The 17,157-nt window shown below is 50.3% G+C and overlaps 1 protein-coding gene across 3 annotated transcripts; it reads left to right on the top strand.

Annotated features, from left to right (window-relative positions):
- Window positions 1-8,159: 8,159 nt before the first annotated feature.
- Window positions 8,160-15,236, top strand: BMP4 (bone morphogenetic protein 4). Of its 3 annotated transcripts, none has more exons than XM_045069587.1 (4): window positions 8,160-8,255; window positions 11,573-11,697; window positions 12,813-13,139; window positions 14,121-15,236. In XM_045069587.1, the coding sequence occupies exons 1-4, from the start codon at window positions 8,194-8,196 to the stop codon at window positions 14,975-14,977; spliced, it is 1,371 nt and encodes a 456-aa protein (XP_044925522.1). In that variant the 5' UTR covers window positions 8,160-8,193; the 3' UTR covers window positions 14,978-15,236. The 3 variants fall into 3 exon arrangements, with proteins under 3 accessions (XP_044925522.1, XP_004738867.1, XP_044925532.1); XM_004738810.3 differs by having other exon boundaries at window positions 8,201-8,459; window positions 12,760-13,139; XM_045069597.1 differs by lacking the exon at window positions 8,160-8,255 and adding an exon at window positions 10,786-10,906.
- Window positions 15,237-17,157: the final 1,921 nt, after the last annotated feature.

Below are 17,157 nucleotides of genomic sequence, written 5' to 3'. Positions count from 1 at the left end.
TCAAGGCTTCTGTGTGTACAGCTTGGAGACATTCTCCTAGTTAAGAAACGGATTTGGAAGCAGCATATTCTACAGGTTTTTAACAATTCCTGAGTCCAAATCCCTTTGAAAATTTGATAAATTTATACCCCCCCTACACTTTTTACATCTACTTCCATAATTGTATGCATAAATTTTGTGGTTTTCACAGATCCCCTAAAATCCATCTAGAGATCCTTAATGATGCCACTTAGCAGGTTTAAGAATATCTAATTTAAAGGGATTAGCATTTTATTTATATACGAGAAGGAAAGCCAGCACTCTCTTTAATATTCCCCTTAAAACCTTTTGTTTTTCAATCCTCCAGTTTCTATTTTGTTTTGTTGTTTTTTAGTTCTGTCTAAAGCTGGGGACATAACACCATAGTATCCAACCTTCTCAGGGTCCAGCTAAAGAATTAATCAGATGCAAATAGTGGCACAGCACAGATGCAAACTGAAGTCATATCGACCTGTTACCCACAGCTGACACCCTAACACACTTAGGAAGTGATGGAGACACAAAAAGATTTTCAGAACAAGTATCAGAACTTTGAAGCAAAGTCTTCAAAATCCAGCCTGACATTCCCATGTACTGAATAAAGGAGTCTTCTTGTCATGTTGCATTTTTACCTCTCTTGAGGAAAGGGTAGGGCACCCCAGGTTGTTTGGCAATGGTCCCTTGCCCCACCAGAGACCATGTGAAGTTTTTCCAGGAACTTTACACCTCTTGTTGGCCTTCTCCGTGCCAGGTCCCTGGTCTTCCTTTCTAGCCTTACTAATCTCACTCTCTGATGTGACCTAAACTTGCAGGTATCACTACTGCAAGGGTTGGCAAGTAGACACCGCAGATCCCAGGAGCTCAGGCACCTGAGGAAGCTCCCTCTTCTCCTTATGGGATGGGGAAAACCAGACTCTCGCCTTGGACAACCTATCAAAAGATGGAACTGGTAGGGGAGGGGGTGTCTAGGTAAGGACGCAAGCTTAACAAATACTAGCCAAACTTAATTTTCTGGGAGTAGAAGCAGGACTCCAGTACCCTGTGCCCCAACATATCTGGGGGCTTGTTGGGGGAGGGGTGGCTGATGCTGGTGGAAGGGCCAGACTGTTGCAGGAACCACATTAGAACTCTTCCTCCTTCCCTCCCTCCCTGCCTCCCTTACTTCCAACCCCCTTCTCCCCAAAAGGAGTCCGGTGTTTCCAAGTCCAGGTGGACGAAGAAAGCAGTGCGAACACTCCACGTCTGAGGAGCCACTCTCGGGGTCGCACGGCAATTCTGTGCGGGTGGCCCGCCCGGGTGGCCCGGGCGCTCGCTGTGGATTCACATGGGGGTCAGATTAGCCATCTGGGGCACAGATCTTGCAAAGCGAGTCTGAGAGCTCTCGCAGGTAGGCAGGTGCAGCCGCAGAGCGAGGAGGGCCAGAGCCAGAGGTTGGGGCGCGGCAGGAGACTGCAGTGCTGCGACCGCGGGACGTGCGCGGGGTGGCGTCCCCCCCGGCCTGCGCTGACACCCGAGGCCGCTCACGCGGGCGTCGCCGCCGGGACGCGAGGGAATGTGTCCGAGGAGCGGGCGCCGCAGCCTCCCGAGCCTCCGCCCGGGCTCTCGGACATCGGGGGACGCGAGCGGACGTTTCTCGGGGGGAACCTCGGAGAAGCCCACGGCCCCGTGTGACCCGATAGAACGCGGTGCGGTCGGCGAGGCCCGCGTCCCCGGCCTGCTGCGCACCTGCCAGAGAATTGCCAGGCGTCCGCACCTCCTCCTGCGTCCGCCGGCGGAGGGGAGAGCTAGGTGCGTCTCCGCTCTCCCCAAACGCAGGTCGGCCCCCTTCCCGCAGCCTCTCACCTCACTCTTTCTTTACCCGAGCTCGCGTGGTCTCACAGCTGGCCCTGGGCACCCAAGGTCACGTGCACCTAAGAGCCATTTCTGCGTCCCAACTGGGACTCGGGGAGGCATGTGAGAGAGGAGGCGTTCCTTCGGAGCCCCGTTTTCTCTCTTGCTGTCATGTCCCCAGCCCGTCCGCAGCCCAGTCGCCAAGCCCAAGGTTCCCAGAATCTGGAGATGGCGCGTATTTCTTTCTCTGAAGCTCTTAACCTTTTCTTTGGGCTTAGGGCATTTCTGTCCTCAGAAATACATATTCGGTGTCCTCGCCTTTCCCCCTAGAGATTGACACTTTGTAATGCCCTCTCCAAGCCTCCCAGCCAGAGAAGCAAAGGAGGGGAAGAGAGGAGTCCGAAATGCAGATGCCTCCGTGAACCTTTTTTCCGACCCAGAGGTTCTGGCACTCTTGGGCTAGAGAGGAGTGCAGGATGGTGCATCAGGCGTCTTGCCCTCCTACCTTGGGCTGCACTGCGCCCCAAATGCCCGGCCTTGGTTGCTGCAACTGCTCGTCTTCTGGAGACCCCAGAGCGGATTCCCTGAAGCCCCAGGTCGGTTTCCTTGGTGCTGTGCCCAGATTGCTTCCCTTAGCTTCACCCTGTGCAACCCCGTGCACATCCTTCTGGTCACTGAGGTGGCTAGAAACATCGTCTCTTTCTGGTGGGCTTCAGAAGCAAATAACCCTAAGGAATAATTTCAAAAGCATATTTTTACCAAACTTTTATTGAAATATAACACGCACAGAAAAGCACACAAATCTCATGTATACAACTTGATGAATTTTCACAAAGTGAACATCAACAAGCATTTTTGAATGTTGAATCCATCTATACATAAACCCTGAGGGGATTACAAATAATAGACATTTATTCTTGAGGAAGACATTGGGGAAAAGGATTTCCCCTCCCCCTTCCCCAGTACCATGAAATATTTAATTATTTGTAAACACATCCAAGTTTTATTTGTATAACAAAAATTTCTTGGATCACATATCCCTTTGGACAAAAACTCTCCTTGCAAAAGGCTAGAGAGCTGTTAACTTGAACTGAGCTGTTTAGGTGGTTAGATGGTATTGCCCAATTGACTTCCGGTTGGGAGACCATAACAACTCATTTGGTACAGCCTGATGTTCCTGCTTCCAAAACTCATCCCATAGTGACACTGCATTTTTATCCAGGTCACACTCTGAATGTGCCACAGGGAGAAATATATGCTGGGATTGAAGATATTCCAAAGTTTTGACTTCTCAACATAATTCAGGATAGTTTTTTTCCAAGCAGCATCCCTGCCATAGAAGCAAGGGGGTATAGTTGACTACTTTTTAGCAGAGGAAGCTTAAAACAGGGAGAAGCCAAGTATTCTTCATTATATGCCAATGCCATCCTCTTTGGAAAGGGAGGAATTTCAATATCCATGCTCTGTCTGCCATCCACATGTTAAACATGTTAAGACATAAAAGCAGTCTTTTCATCTGTCTGATCTCTCTGGGATCTTGATTAGAATTCTCTGTCCATTTTTGATGGTCTGTTTTGAGGATTTTTTTTTTTTAAAGAACTGTATTCCAGAAAGTAGAGAGTCAATGATTTATATTATAAAGAAAAATTATTAAAAGTCAGAGATGTTAGAGATGGGAAAAATCAGAGATGGAAAATGTTTCATCTAGTCTAGTATTTCTTTGTTCTCAGGAGTTAATGCCTATCCACTTTGACACTTATTAGTCATCTTGGCAGAGATTTGTTCATGGGTCAGATTTATATAGACAAATAATGAATGTTAACTTTGTGTGTGCTGATTCACATAAACAGCCTTTATCCAATCAATATGTAAGACACGTGCAGCCCCAATGATTATAAAATAAATGTGAACTATAACCCCTTCCTTTAAAAAGTTATCGTAAATAAATAAATAAATAAAATTCAGTGCCAGAGTGACTTTTTACCTACTTTGCTCATGTAATCATTACCTTTGCAAAGAAAAATAATAGCTAATATTGCTGAACACTTTATGTCTGCCATTTTATTATATTAACTCCCTAATGCTTATAAGAACATTATGAAATGGAAATTGTTATTCTCAGATTATAAACGAGAGCAAACCAGGACTCTGGAGGTTAAACCTTTTGACCATGATTTTAGCTAGTGGGTATTATTATTTCTTTCTCTTTACATTTACATCTTCATCTTCATCTATTAAGTCTTCATCTTCATCAAGACCTGTGAGGAACTTGGTCAGTCCTCACATTTTACACTGAGGAAATTAAGACCCAGCAGAGGTAAGCAGCTTCTTTCTCAAGATCACAACTTCTACCCCTGGGGAAGTTCACAGGAACTTCTTTAAGGTGGGCTATGTTATAAGAATCCCAATGAAGTAAGCTTCTGGGTCTTGATTTTGTTCTGTCTTCTGAGCACTGGGAACATATCCTAACATTCTCTGTCACCACGTGCTGTAAGGATAGAGCAGCAGCTATTGCCTTGATCTTGGGAAAGCCCCCAGAGCAAGCCTTGTCTACTCAGAAGCTATGGCCTCGGAGCAGGGGTGGGGGACGTTAGTGGTGGGGGGAGTTGGGGTGGCAGGGTCCCTCCATCCCTCTACAAGCCCAGCTAATGGCATTTGGAGGGGGAGGCAATTGACCTGGGCTGAATTTTGGGTCCCCGACCTACTAGCTCTGTGACCTTGAGAAACTTGTATGATTCCTCTAAATTTGATTCTCATCTACAGACCAAGGATTTTTATGACAGTTGTTATGAGGACCAGACAGCAAATATGTAACAAATGGTAAGTATAAATTAGAGCAAAACGAATGGTCCTGGCCAGTTTCAGAGATCCTTTGTAATTCCATTTCCAATTTATCTACCTTAATGTTTCTTAAAAGTCAGCAAGGATGCTGGGGATTCCTTCAAAATATATCTCCAGATCTTCAACAGACACTTAATTGACAAAGAACATTTGATAACTTGATGTGGTTCTTAATCAAGGACCTCGAAGTAAGAACTACTACACCTATAGGATTAGAAATCTTTTCATTTGCAAAGACCTATTTGGAGTGTTCTGGGCATAGTAATACTATAATTACCATATTTAACAGCTTATAAAGCACACGCCAAGCATATTCCTTGCCTGTTTACTAATGTCTAGGTATCAGCCTTTTAATGGTATCCATCAGCCTTGAAAATAAAAGTGAAAGAACTTTTGAAACTGTAGTTCTCAAGCTTTAGTGTGCTCAGAATCTTGAGGAAACCTTGTGAAATGCATAGATCTCAGGTAGGCAGAGCTGAGAAATCTGCATTTCTCAGTATCCAGCCTTGGTCTAAAGCTTATGCTCCTCAGAACATACCTTAAGAAAGGCTGTTCTAAGGGTTTTCTGTCCAGCTACTCTTTCTTGAAGCTTCCCAGGAAAAACCCAAACAAACCCTTTCATTTACCAGTAGCAGTAGAAGAGCAATAGTTAACTCTTGAATTACAATAGATGTTTCCTCCTAATCTAAATGATTTAAGGGCACAGCTTCATTTGGTCCAGCTATATTATATTCTATAAAAAACCAGGACTCACAAGAAGCTTGAGGTAGGGACTGATTTCTCTCAACAGCTCTGATCGCTGGGCTGTAATGGATTTAGTTCTCTAACGAGCAAGTAATTTCTTCTTTGGCATGAGAGACTGGAAGCAAAAAGGAAAAGAGGAGTGAGTAAAAGGAGGTGATAATAAATGGTTTGTACAATGTGGGCTAGAAATAAAGCTGTCCAAAGAGAACTGAAGCTGAGTTCTTTCACCACACATCTAAAGATTCATATCGGGGTCTAAACAAGGTATGTCAGGTAGCTTAATTAGAAACTCCTGGACTATGAGTTTCACACACTCATGGGTGGGCCAATGGCTACTTTATTATTTAGGCTTCAGCAAAATGAGATAATAGCAATTATCCAAAAGGATTTGGATTAAAAAAACCCCACCTATTATCTTGTGCCTTAAAATAAAGCCCTTTTTTTAAACACAGCATATCACTGTTGTTTTTGAGCTTAAATATTAAGAAGAACATTTCGTTAATGATTAAAACAATACTGATTGTTTTAGGGGGCTCAGTGAACACTTAATCTGTCCTTACTCTAGGCAGTGTGTGGAAGGAGCACACTGCCTAATGCTCCAGGATGGACATTAGATAACTACTTAATGGAATTTTAATTTGTTTCATTATTAGTAGTAATTGATGTAATTCTGGGGGTGCCTAGTTGGCACAGTTGGTTAAGCTTCTGACTCTTGGTTTTGGCTCAGGTCGTGATCTCAGGGTCTGGAGATAGAAGCCAGCATTGGGCTCTGTGAAGTGCAGATGAAGTCTGCTTGAGACTCTCTCTCCCTCTCACTCTACAGCCCCCACCCCTCGCCGTGTGTGCTCTCTCTCTCATATAAATAAAATGAAATCTTTTTAAAAAGTTGATGTGATTCTGTGTTGGAAGCTGGAGGTATCCTGTCAGTCATCCTTTCAGGGTAGTGGTATTGCCCTGCCCTGTTTAATCAGAGGTTTCTAGAAGAGGTGAGCTCAGGTGTGATTTAAAGTGAAAGAAGATAGGTGTTTAATGAATTTCAATTAAAAAATGAAATCATTTTCAAATTGAAAAGGGGTATGGAAACTGTCCAAGTACATTCCTTCTGCCGCTGAGAAAACCAAGGCCCACAGGAATTAAAGAACATGCTCAACTGTACAGTTTTTTTCTGTTGTTTGAGGCATTATTAAGCTAAAAGACCTCACAGGCCTAACCTGGAAAAGATGGCAGGATGCCTTGGCCCTGCTCTCATAGTTGTGTGCCCCCCCCCCCGCCCGCCCCATTTCATCTAATTCCAGCCTTTGGTGATCTGTGTTCCACATAGAAAGTAGTTCCTGTTTTCTAAATATTGAAGGTGTGCTAATGTAAAAGTCTTTGTAGGTGAGTTACCTAGGATAGATACCTGTTTAAGTAAAGACCTAAATGTTTTGCTGGGACAGTGAAGAGTAGTAGCTATCCCAGGGTACGAAATCCGGACAGAAAAGGCACAGTCCTCCAGCACTCCCTGGTCTACCCTGAGCTCAGGGCTGTGACCCTCAGCCCCGCCCTGCAGTATTAGCTCAGAAATCCAGAGCAGAGCCTGTGATTTACTTCAGGGCTCTGGGCAAGATCCTTTAACCTGGCTGTTCTTCCCCTTCTGTGTTTGTAAACCAGGGAGATGATGCTGATAGCTCCCGCACTGTGGCATCAGAGACACGGTGTGAAATTAACTCCTGTTTGGGAAGGTTTTAAGCACACATTCCACCTCCCTGCTAATATGATTACTAGCACCTTCCTGTAAGAAAGGGCCAACGCCTCATCCTTTTCTTCCTTTAAAAACAGAACAAAGGGTGTCTTTTCTTGTCTCCCTGTGGCCAAAATGGTTGCTGCTTTAGTGGTTGGTTACCTCCTGAGAAGGTCAGTTTGCTGAGTTTAAGTATTCCCAGGTGTGCCACAAATAAACAACAATAACAACAAAAATGACCTCTGTGGTGGTTCTTAAGAGGGTTTCTGAGTGATAATAAGCAGGCTTTTCTAACTGTAAAAACATGGCCCCAGTCTGTCTCCATGCCACCACTGTCCTCAAAAGTGTTAGGCCTGGACTGGGAGGGGAAAACTCACCTGTTTATTGGGGACATATTTCTGAGGGTCATCGCCAAGGCTTTCCACAAGAAGCATTGAAAACAATGTTTTGGAAGGAAAGTCACCTTTCGATAGCCAAAGAAGTGCCTCTTAGAGCACACAGTTCTGCGCACAGCCTGTTTCTCACTGTTTGGAAATCCTTTAACAGTTTATGGAAGGCCACTCTTTAAAGCAATCCAACAGCTCCTTTTTCCATAACCTGATTTTAGAGGTGTTTCATTATCTCTAATTACTTGGGGTAAATGGTGATTACTCAGTGTTTTAATCATCAGTTTGGGCAGCAGTTACTCTAAACTCGGGGAAGCCCAGACTCCCATGGGTATTTTTGGAAGGTACGGCGACTAGTCGGTGCATGCTTTCTAGTACCTCTGCACGTGGTCCCCAGGTGAGCCCCGGCCGCTTCCCCGAGCTGAAAGCAGCGTCGTCCCGGCCCGGGCAGCAGCTGCAGACTCAGGCGCAGCCAGGGCTTCCGGGACCCGGGCCTCCGAGGCGAGGCCCGGCGGCTGGATGGGAGGATGTGGGCGGGGCTCTCATCCCAGAATGGAGGCGAGCGAGGGCGGAGGGAAGAAAGGAGGGGCTGCCGGGGACGAGGAGGAGGAAGGAAAGAAAGAAAGAGCGAGGGAAAGAGGGGGGAAGGAGAAGATGCACGAGGGCAGAGGAGGAGGGAGGGAGGGAAGGAGAGCGGAGCCCTGCCCGGAAGCTAGGTGAGTGTGGCATCCGAGCGGAGGGACGGGAGCCTGAGACGCTGCTCGGGGCTGAGTATCTCGCCTCTCTCCCTGATGGGATTCCCATCCGCGCCGTCTCGAGCCTGCAGCACCCCAGTCCTCGGCCCTTGCCCAGGTTCACTGCAGCCGTTCAGAGGTCCCCAGGAGCTGCTGCTGGCGAGCCCGTTACTGCAGGGACCTATGGTGAGCAAGGCTACCTGGCGAGGGGTGCCGGGCAGAGGGGGCCGGGGAGCATCCGTGGGGGGAACAGCGGGGGTGCTCAGCCTCTGGCCCCACTTAAGTGGCCTATTTTCCCCCAACGGTGGTGCTAGAGGTAGGGATGCTGGCGCTGAAGGACACCTCCGCAGCTGCTACTGCCTCTACCGAGGCCACTTTCTCCGTCCGGCGGCCCCGGGCGATTTTCACCTTTGGTAGGTTCCGGGCAGAAGAGATGGGAAGAAGAGGAGCCTTTAGTTGGGGGTCGCTGGGAAAGACTGCGAGGTCTTGAGCGGAACGCGTTGCGGGGGCTCTGGTGTTCGCGACCCCCGGACGGGAAGGGCCGAGACAGAAAGGACTGTAGCTCCGAAGTCCCGACAGTATGAGGGGGCCGAGGGACCTCGAGGTGGAGGAAGAACACTTAACCAGGTTTGGTTCTGCTGCCCGGAGCGCGGTCCTGCTACCTCCGGAGCCTGCGCGCCGCCCTAGGGGCTGCGGGCTGCGTCGAGGGGAGTGTCACCCGACCGGGTCCCCAGCCAGCGGGAGCTCCTGAGAGCACGCGAACTGCGGCTGCACGACGGGCCTTATCCACAAGCTGTTTTCAGGAACTTGCAGCATCCAAGGGGCCTCTCTCCTATCATTTCCTGGTGTAGGGTCTGTAGGGTCAATGGTCGGGGTGCCTGGCGCTGCGGGCACGCGTCTTCCTGCGGTGTCGTGGCCCATAGGGAGTCGCTGGCGAGACGCCCTGCGGACCGAGGCTTATACTGGTCCTCTCAGCCCAGAGCCAACCGTCAAAGGTCCGGGAATTCCCGGGTCCCTGCGGACCCTTCCCGGCCAGAGCTGGGCGGGAGGCCTCAACCGCTTCCTGCGCACCGCTTAGGTGGATGGACTGTGAGGAGCGCAGTTTGTGGGCTGAAAGCTTTGTGAGACGTTAGCCCCCACCCCCCGCCCCCAAAACATAGACTTGGTAAACCGAGGCCACCTCTGGGCAAACTTCGGCGTCGGGAGAAGTCTCTGGCGGGGAAGTAAAGGACAACGCCACGAGTTCGTCCCTGGCACCCTCTCTCCCCCAGAAAAAATTCTGGAGACGGACGTCCTTTGGGGCTTTTGTCTTTTTTAATCGAAGAAAAAATGGGGAAGGAGGGTAATTGCGGGATTAGAGACGAATCCTACGAAATCCAAAACTGAAACACTACCCGGGGAGTCCGGCCCCCGGGTTATAGAGCCGCGCGCTCCCGCCGCCGCCCGGGGAGATTCCTAGGGGCAGAGGATAGTCCGGAGATCCCGAGCGCCCGCCCCTTCCACCGGCCCTTCGCCCCGCGGGGACTGGCTCTTCTCCGTCTTTTTCCCACTTCTACAGCGCTTCCCACCGGGTACATCTAAGGTTCCAGGCGTCTGAAAACCAACCAACCAACCAACCAACCAACCAACCAACCCAGCCCTCTTTGCTCTCCCAGCCCTTTCGCAGTCAGTCCCAGCGGTGGCGCGGGAGCGGGAAAACCGTAGAGCGGCTCACGCAGCGGCGCGGCTGTCGCGCGGCGCCGACGGTCGCGCAGGGGCGCCCGCGGCCTCCACTCCCCGGCCGGCGGTGTGGGGCGGCGCTGGGCAGCCGGGGAGCCCAGGGAGGGCTAAGCGCTTGATTCTTTACTCTTCCTCAAACGCTTTCCGCGCGTGCCCCCAAGAAGAAAACCAAATTTGTGAGGGAGAGAGGCGGGCAACCTGAGCCCTGGATCTCTGCAGAGACCCGAGGCTGGAACTTGAAAGTGCCTCGGAAGGGAGGGCGGGTGCGGTGGCCTTGGGAGCAGGAGTCTGGGGTTCGGGACCCCGCGGCGGGCTGGGGCCGAGGCAGAGTCGCGCGGGGCAGGTTTTTGTGAAGGCCCCCGTGCAGAACTACCCCCGCACGCACCATCTTCCCTTAAAGTCAGGACATCCCGGTAATTCCTTGAGCCGTGGGTTGGTTAAGATTCTTGAAGAAATATTTGCTGCGACTCTGCAGCTGGTGCAAAGGAGGAAGGGGGTGGGGGGAGGAAGTGGCGGGGTGGGGAGGAGTGGTGGTTTCAAAAATAAGACAATCTGGAGAAAGAGAGCGAGAGACGCAGACACAGAGGTCGAGCGCAGGCCGAAAGCTGTTCACGGTTTTCTCGACTCCTGGGAACGCGGTGGGATGGATTTCCTTTCTGCGCCGGGCCGGGAGTTGTAAAACCTCAGCGACATTAAGACCCGAAACTTGTGATGCGCCCTTTCCGCGGCGACGTCTCCTTTTGAGTCCGCCCCTCCGCCTAGAATGGCTCGAGGACCGCTTTCTTTGGGGATTTGCTTTGCTCGGAGTGGACCCCGAGGCTGACGCGGTGCGGAGATTCTCTCCGCAATGGAGCGGCCGCTCCCTCCCCACTTTCCCACACGGATCTCCGCCTAACACCTCCCCCTCCGGCTCGGTGCGTGACAGGGGCGGCCGCTTTCGGCTGGGAGCTCGAGCGCCAGCCCGGCTAGTCCGAGCCGTCGCAGGAGTTCGCCAGGGCGTGACTGGCTGTCGCTGGGAGCAATATTTGGCCTCGCCGAGACCCCGGGGAGGAAGTGGCGGGGAGCGCGCGCGCGCGTTTGTCTGTCCCTCAGCGCTTTCCTTTTAAAGTGCCCCTGGGTTGGCAAGGCTTTGAGCTGCTGAGTCGCCGCCGCCCCCGCTCCCGGCCCCATTTGAGCCGCGATCGCGCTGGAGGCGCAGCCCCCACGGTGCGCCCCAGATCCTCCGGCTTCAGGCCGCTGGCGCGAGGGCCCGCGCCGCTGCACCGAACGTCGCAAGTAGAAGCGAGGACCGCGTCCTTAGTGAACCGCGCCCGGGGACCGGCCGGGGGCTGCGCCGAGTGCGGCGCGGAGCTCCTCCCGGACGGCTGGCGGCTCCCGCGGCCCGCGCGGGGGTTGGCCTCTCCTGGAGGGGGCGGGGCCGCGGGAAGAGGACGCGCGCGCCCTTTCGCCGCCCGCCGCGGGAAGGGCGGGCTCCTCCGTGCGCGGGGCGGGGCCTCTGCGTTCACGTGACTCAGAGGGGCTGGAAGAAAAACAGAGCCAGTCTGCGCCAGAGTCTCATTATATTCAAATATTCATTTTAGGAGCCATTCCGTAGTGCCATCCAGAGCAACGCGCTGCCGCAGCTCCTCTGAGCCTTTCCAGCAAGTTTGTTCAAGATTGGCTGTCAAGAATCATGGACTGTTATTATATGCCTTGTTTTCTGTCAGTGAGTAAACACCTCTTCCTTCCCCCCTTCCTGGGATTTCACTCTGCCCTCCCCACCCCTGCTCGCCTCGGGTCCCTCCCGTCGGACCTTTTTTTTTTTTTTTTTTTTTTTTCCAGAGTTCACACTCCGCTTTCTGGCAGCGCTGTCGCTTTCTTCTTGGCCAGGCAGCCGCTGGGCTCTGAGCGTACCGGTTTTGTTTAAAGCTCTGCTTGTTCCCACTCGCACTCTCAGATGGTGTGCGTTGCAAGAAAGGGGAGCAGGAGGGGGCTAAAGAGATGAAAGGTCCGCAGCCCGGGGTTGTCCTTTCTGGGCGAACACACACACACACACACACACACACGCACACTTAACTGGGGAGCGCCCCCGTGCTTGTTCCCAGCTGCTTGTCAAAACTCCCTGCTTTTCTGGGAGTGAGTGAGCGGGCGCGATCAGATGCTTTTTGCTGGGCATTTCAAACTCATCAGCCACAGTAAAATAAACCGTCAAGCCACTTACTCGGTCAGCTCCCAGACCACGTTCTGGTCTCAGCCTCTGGACCCCGCCACCCTGAGTCTTCGCCCACCCTCTTGCTCCGAACCAACTGGAAGTTGTGGAAGTTGGGCTCCGAGGGCGGAGGAGGAAGGGGGGTGGAGGAAGAGGGAGAGAGGCTGAAGGTCTGAAGTGGAGAGCGATGGCATTTTAGTTCTCCCTCCCCCACCCTTTTTTTACCTCCTCAATGTTAACTGTTTATCCTTGAAGAAACCAAGCTGAGATCATGGCTCAGATAGCAGTTGGGACAAAAAAAGATTAACAGGATGGAGGCTATCTGATTTGGGGTTATTTGACTGTAAACAAGTTAGACCAAGTAATTACAGGGCAATTCCTACTTTCAGGCCGTGCATGGCTGCAGCTGGTGCTGGTGGGGGTGTGTGAGGGAGAAGACACAAACTTGATCTTTCTGACCTGTTTTACATCTTGACCCTCCATCACTAGCCTTATATGCATATGCAGAGACATCTCTGTTTCTCTCTCGTTATTGGTGTTTATTTATTCTTTAACCTTCCACCTCCTCCCCCTCCCCAGAGACACCATGATTCCTGGTAACCGAATGCTGATGGTCGTTTTATTATGCCAAGTCCTGCTAGGAGGCTCGAGCCATGCTAGTTTGATACCTGAGACGGGGAAGAAAAAAGTCGCCGAGATTCAGGGCCACGCGGGAGGACGCCGCTCAGGGCAGAGCCATGAGCTCCTGCGGGACTTCGAGGCTACACTTCTGCAGATGTTCGGGCTGCGCCGCCGCCCGCAGCCTAGCAAGAGCGCCGTCATCCCAGATTACATGCGGGATCTTTACCGGCTCCAGTCTGGGGAGGAGGAGGAGGAAGAGCAGATCCACAGCATCGGTCTGGAATACCCTGAGCGCCCCGCCAGTAGGGCCAACACCGTGAGGAGCTTCCACCACGAAGGTCAGTCCGTGAGGAGAGTCCCTGGCGGGGGAGGGCTAGTAGGGCTGGTTGGTAGGGCCATGGAAGCCCTGGGAGAGAAGAGTTCAGGTTACATCAAAGCCCCAAATCCTGGACGCTGGAGAACAGAGCTGCTTACCTCCAAGAGCTGTGGCTGAATTTATTTTTTGGAGACAGAGGGGAGGGGTTCGGGGAAAGGGGAATGACACCACTCAGACGTGGGCTAGCCCCTGTGGTGTGTTTTTGCTATATCAAAGCCTTTTTTGCCAGGTTTTCTGCCCGTTTTTTTCAAAGCACCTACTGAATTTAATATTACAGCTGTGTGTTTGTCAGGTTTATTCAATAGGGGCCTTGTAATCCGATCTGAATGTTTCCTAGCGGATGTTTCTTTTCCAAAGTAAATCTGAGTTATTAATCCACCAGCATCATTACTGTGTTGGAATTTATTTTCCCCTCTGTAACATGATCAACAAGGCATGCTCTGTGTTTCCAAGATCGCTGGGGAAATGTTTAGTAACATACTCGAAAGTGGAAGAAGAGGGAGAGGGTAGTTGTGAGCATGTTTCCTCCTGCCTCTGTTCTGTTGGCCCCCCCTTTTTCTTTATAACCACTTGTAAAGAAAACTGTGTACACAAAGCCAAGAGAGCTTTAAAAGGGGAGTCTGATGGTGGTGGAGTAAGGAGTTGACACATGGAAATTATTAGACATATAAAGGAGGTTGGGAGATACTTTCTGTCTTTGGTGCTTGCTGAATGCTAGCTAAGTTTTGCTGGTTTGCTAGCTGCCCATTTATCTGTTCCTTCAGATTAAAAGATATGCTTATTTCCCCAAATGGGCTTTCACTAGGTAAGCAGAATTCAGCACCCATCACCCAAAGCTTCTCGACTGAAGCTATTTCTTGACTTTTAGATTTCTCAAAAAAGTTAATGTGCTTTTATTTTTTTTTCTTTTCCCTTTTTCTTTTTCCTCCTTGACTGTGCCTAGAACATTTGGAGAACATCCCAGGGACCAGCGAAAACTCTGCTTTTCGTTTCCTCTTTAACCTCAGTAGCATCCCAGAGAATGAGGTGATCTCCTCTGCAGAGCTTCGACTCTTCCGGGAGCAGGTGAACCAGGGCCCTGATTGGGAGCAGGGCTTCCACCGAATAAACATTTATGAGGTTATGAAGCCCCCGGCAGAAGTGGCGCGTGGGCACCTCATCACACGACTACTGGACACGAGACTGGTCCACCACAATGTGACACGGTGGGAAACTTTTGATGTGAGCCCTGCGGTCCTTCGCTGGACCCGGGAGAAGCAGCCGAACTATGGGCTGGCCATTGAGGTGACTCACCTCCATCAGACACGGACCCACCAGGGCCAGCATGTCAGGATTAGCCGATCGTTACCTCAAGGGAGTGGGGATTGGGCTCAGCTCCGGCCCCTCCTGGTCACTTTTGGCCATGATGGCCGTGGACATGCCTTGACCCGACGCCAGAGGGCCAAGCGGAGCCCCAAGCATCATCCGCAGCGGGCCCGGAAGAAGAATAAGAACTGCCGGCGCCACTCGCTCTATGTGGACTTCAGCGATGTGGGCTGGAACGACTGGATTGTGGCCCCACCAGGCTACCAGGCCTTCTACTGCCACGGGGACTGCCCCTTTCCACTGGCCGACCACCTCAACTCAACCAACCATGCCATTGTGCAGACCCTGGTCAACTCTGTCAACTCCAGTATCCCCAAAGCCTGTTGTGTTCCCACTGAACTGAGCGCCATCTCCATGCTGTACCTGGATGAGTATGACAAGGTGGTACTGAAAAATTATCAGGAGATGGTAGTAGAGGGATGTGGGTGTCGCTGAGATCAGGCAGTCCTTGGGGACACACACGGTCCTGTCCACTCACCCACACACTACACAGACTGCTTCCTTATAGCTGGACTTCTATCTTTAAAAAAAAAAAAAAGAAAAAAAAAGAAAAGAAAAAAAAACCTAAACATTCACCTTGACCTTATTTATGACTTTACGTGCAAATGTTTTGACCATATTGATCATATATTTTGACAAAATATATTTATAACTACATATTAAAAGAAAAAATAAAATGAGTCATTATTTTAAAGGTACACTGTTCCTTTTCTCTTTAATCCTTTTTCCTTCTGCTCCATCTCTTTTGAATGAGATTTTTTTTTTTTCCTGTTGAGGAGGGGCTAGGCAGGTTGGAAGTTGGAGGGTGGTAACTGGAGGTGGTTAAGTTGGAGGAACAGGAAGTAAACTGATGGTAGAGAGATGGTAATTGCCAGGATGAATTGTTTTCCATTTCTATTTAATGTTAACAAGGACGCAGTATCCTCTCCCATCTGGATGACACATGCCTTGGAGAAACAGTGGGATGAAAGGAGCAGGCCAGATTAAAGACTCAGTTTTGGGCTCCTTGTACATCTCCTGTTTTTGCTCACCTGTTAGAGGTGCGTCCCAGCTGAGTGTAATGGATAGAGTCTCAACCCTAGGGAATAACTCCCACCGCAGCTTTTATGATACCCTAGGGTGTCTCCAGTCATGATAGGCACTGGTGTACTACCTTGCACGTGAGTGTGTGTGTGTGTGTGTGTGTACACAGGATTTCAGGGTGGTGGTGAAGTGGGTTTTATTCAATAGAACAAATAATGTGCCTTACCTTTGACCAGTTTGGTGACCACACTTTAATATTCCACATGGTGGAATTCTCCAGTACTTCTTGACTTTTTCCCCTTGTCTCCTAGTCCCCACCTGAAAGCCTTCATGGAGTTCAAAATTCTAACAGTTTGGGCTGGATGACAATGGGATCAGAAACTGAAGGGTCAAAATTTCTAAGTAGGCACTGTGAAAACATCGTCCTTTATGCAATCTCAGGTCAAATGCCTGCTCCCCTCCTCTAGAGCTGGGCAAAAAGGGAGTTACCTAGTGGATGTGCTCTTCTGAGCCAGGGTGTCTTCAAGGAGAAAAGTCCAATTTGGGACTGAAAAGGAAAATGCTAGTATGTTGAGTGTCCCTCATTTAGGTGCTTGCCAATAAGGCAGGGAATTGGCTCTCTAGAATGACCTGTATATAAAAGCTAAGAGGACCAGAGGAAGAGACCTTTGCTTTTCCTTACTTGCCACTAGCAACTAAATTCAGCCTTGGCATTTTGGCCTGCTTAGGTTCATTTCTTATGTGTGTACTTTTCCCCTGCAGAGTCTCGGGTAGGTTTGGGACCAAAGCTGTGTCTTCGTACTGTCTTTGTGAGGTGGACTGATAGGAGTCTTTTTCTCCCTCATGAAGGTGGAGGTACCAGTGGTAGTGGTGGGGTGTGTGTGTGTGTGTGTGTGTGCACCCACCCCCTGCATTCATTTACACAACTCTTCCATATGCTCTTGGCGGTGGGGTAGGTGAAGCAGGACTCATTTTTGTTTTTAATTACTGAAGTCCTACAATCCTCCAAAAGGAGCAGCTTAGTGGAAACCAATAAAAATAGAAGTGGAGCGGTTGCCAAAGCCCCAGCTCCCCGGAGAGCGCAGGTGGAGAGAGGAGATCAGAGCCCCAGGCAAAGGCAGCAAGACTCCACAGTTCCTCCAGAACTCCCTGCATAGAGGGATACTTCTCCCCCTCTTCAAGCCCCCCAGGTCGCTGCCCCTTTGATTAATGGTATGGAGGTCGAATAAATCATTTAAGGGAAGCCCATTATGGGTTCCCCTCAGGCGGGCTCGATTTGTTTTGCCCGATTTCCAGCAACTCTCTGAAATGTCCGTGTTATTGGAACGGAACCCGCAGATCTCTAGCGCTTGGACAGATTCTCAGAGGGCGAATCCCGAGCCTGGTGGCTGCCGGGCTCAGGTCACTTTCTAGCAACCACCCTGCCCCCCACAACGTTCCCCCTCCTTCTACTGGCTTATTTTCAGGAATGGATAATGTTGTTTATTTGTTCAGCCAAATATTTGGTCTGGGGAATTTACCGTGAAATTCTGTGAATTGCATATACCTAGTTAACAAAATAGTCCTAATGCCACAAATGCTAGCATGAAAAA

The sequence above is a fragment of the Mustela putorius genome, unplaced genomic scaffold (assembly GCF_011764305.1).
Source record: "Mustela putorius furo isolate JIRA1106 unplaced genomic scaffold, ASM1176430v1.1 tig00000129_pilon_pilon_pilon, whole genome shotgun sequence".
Classification (NCBI taxonomy): Eukaryota; Metazoa; Chordata; class Mammalia; order Carnivora; family Mustelidae; genus Mustela; species Mustela putorius.
The sequence above is the reverse complement of the archived record's forward strand: the minus strand, read 5'-3'. Positions and strand labels throughout refer to the sequence as shown.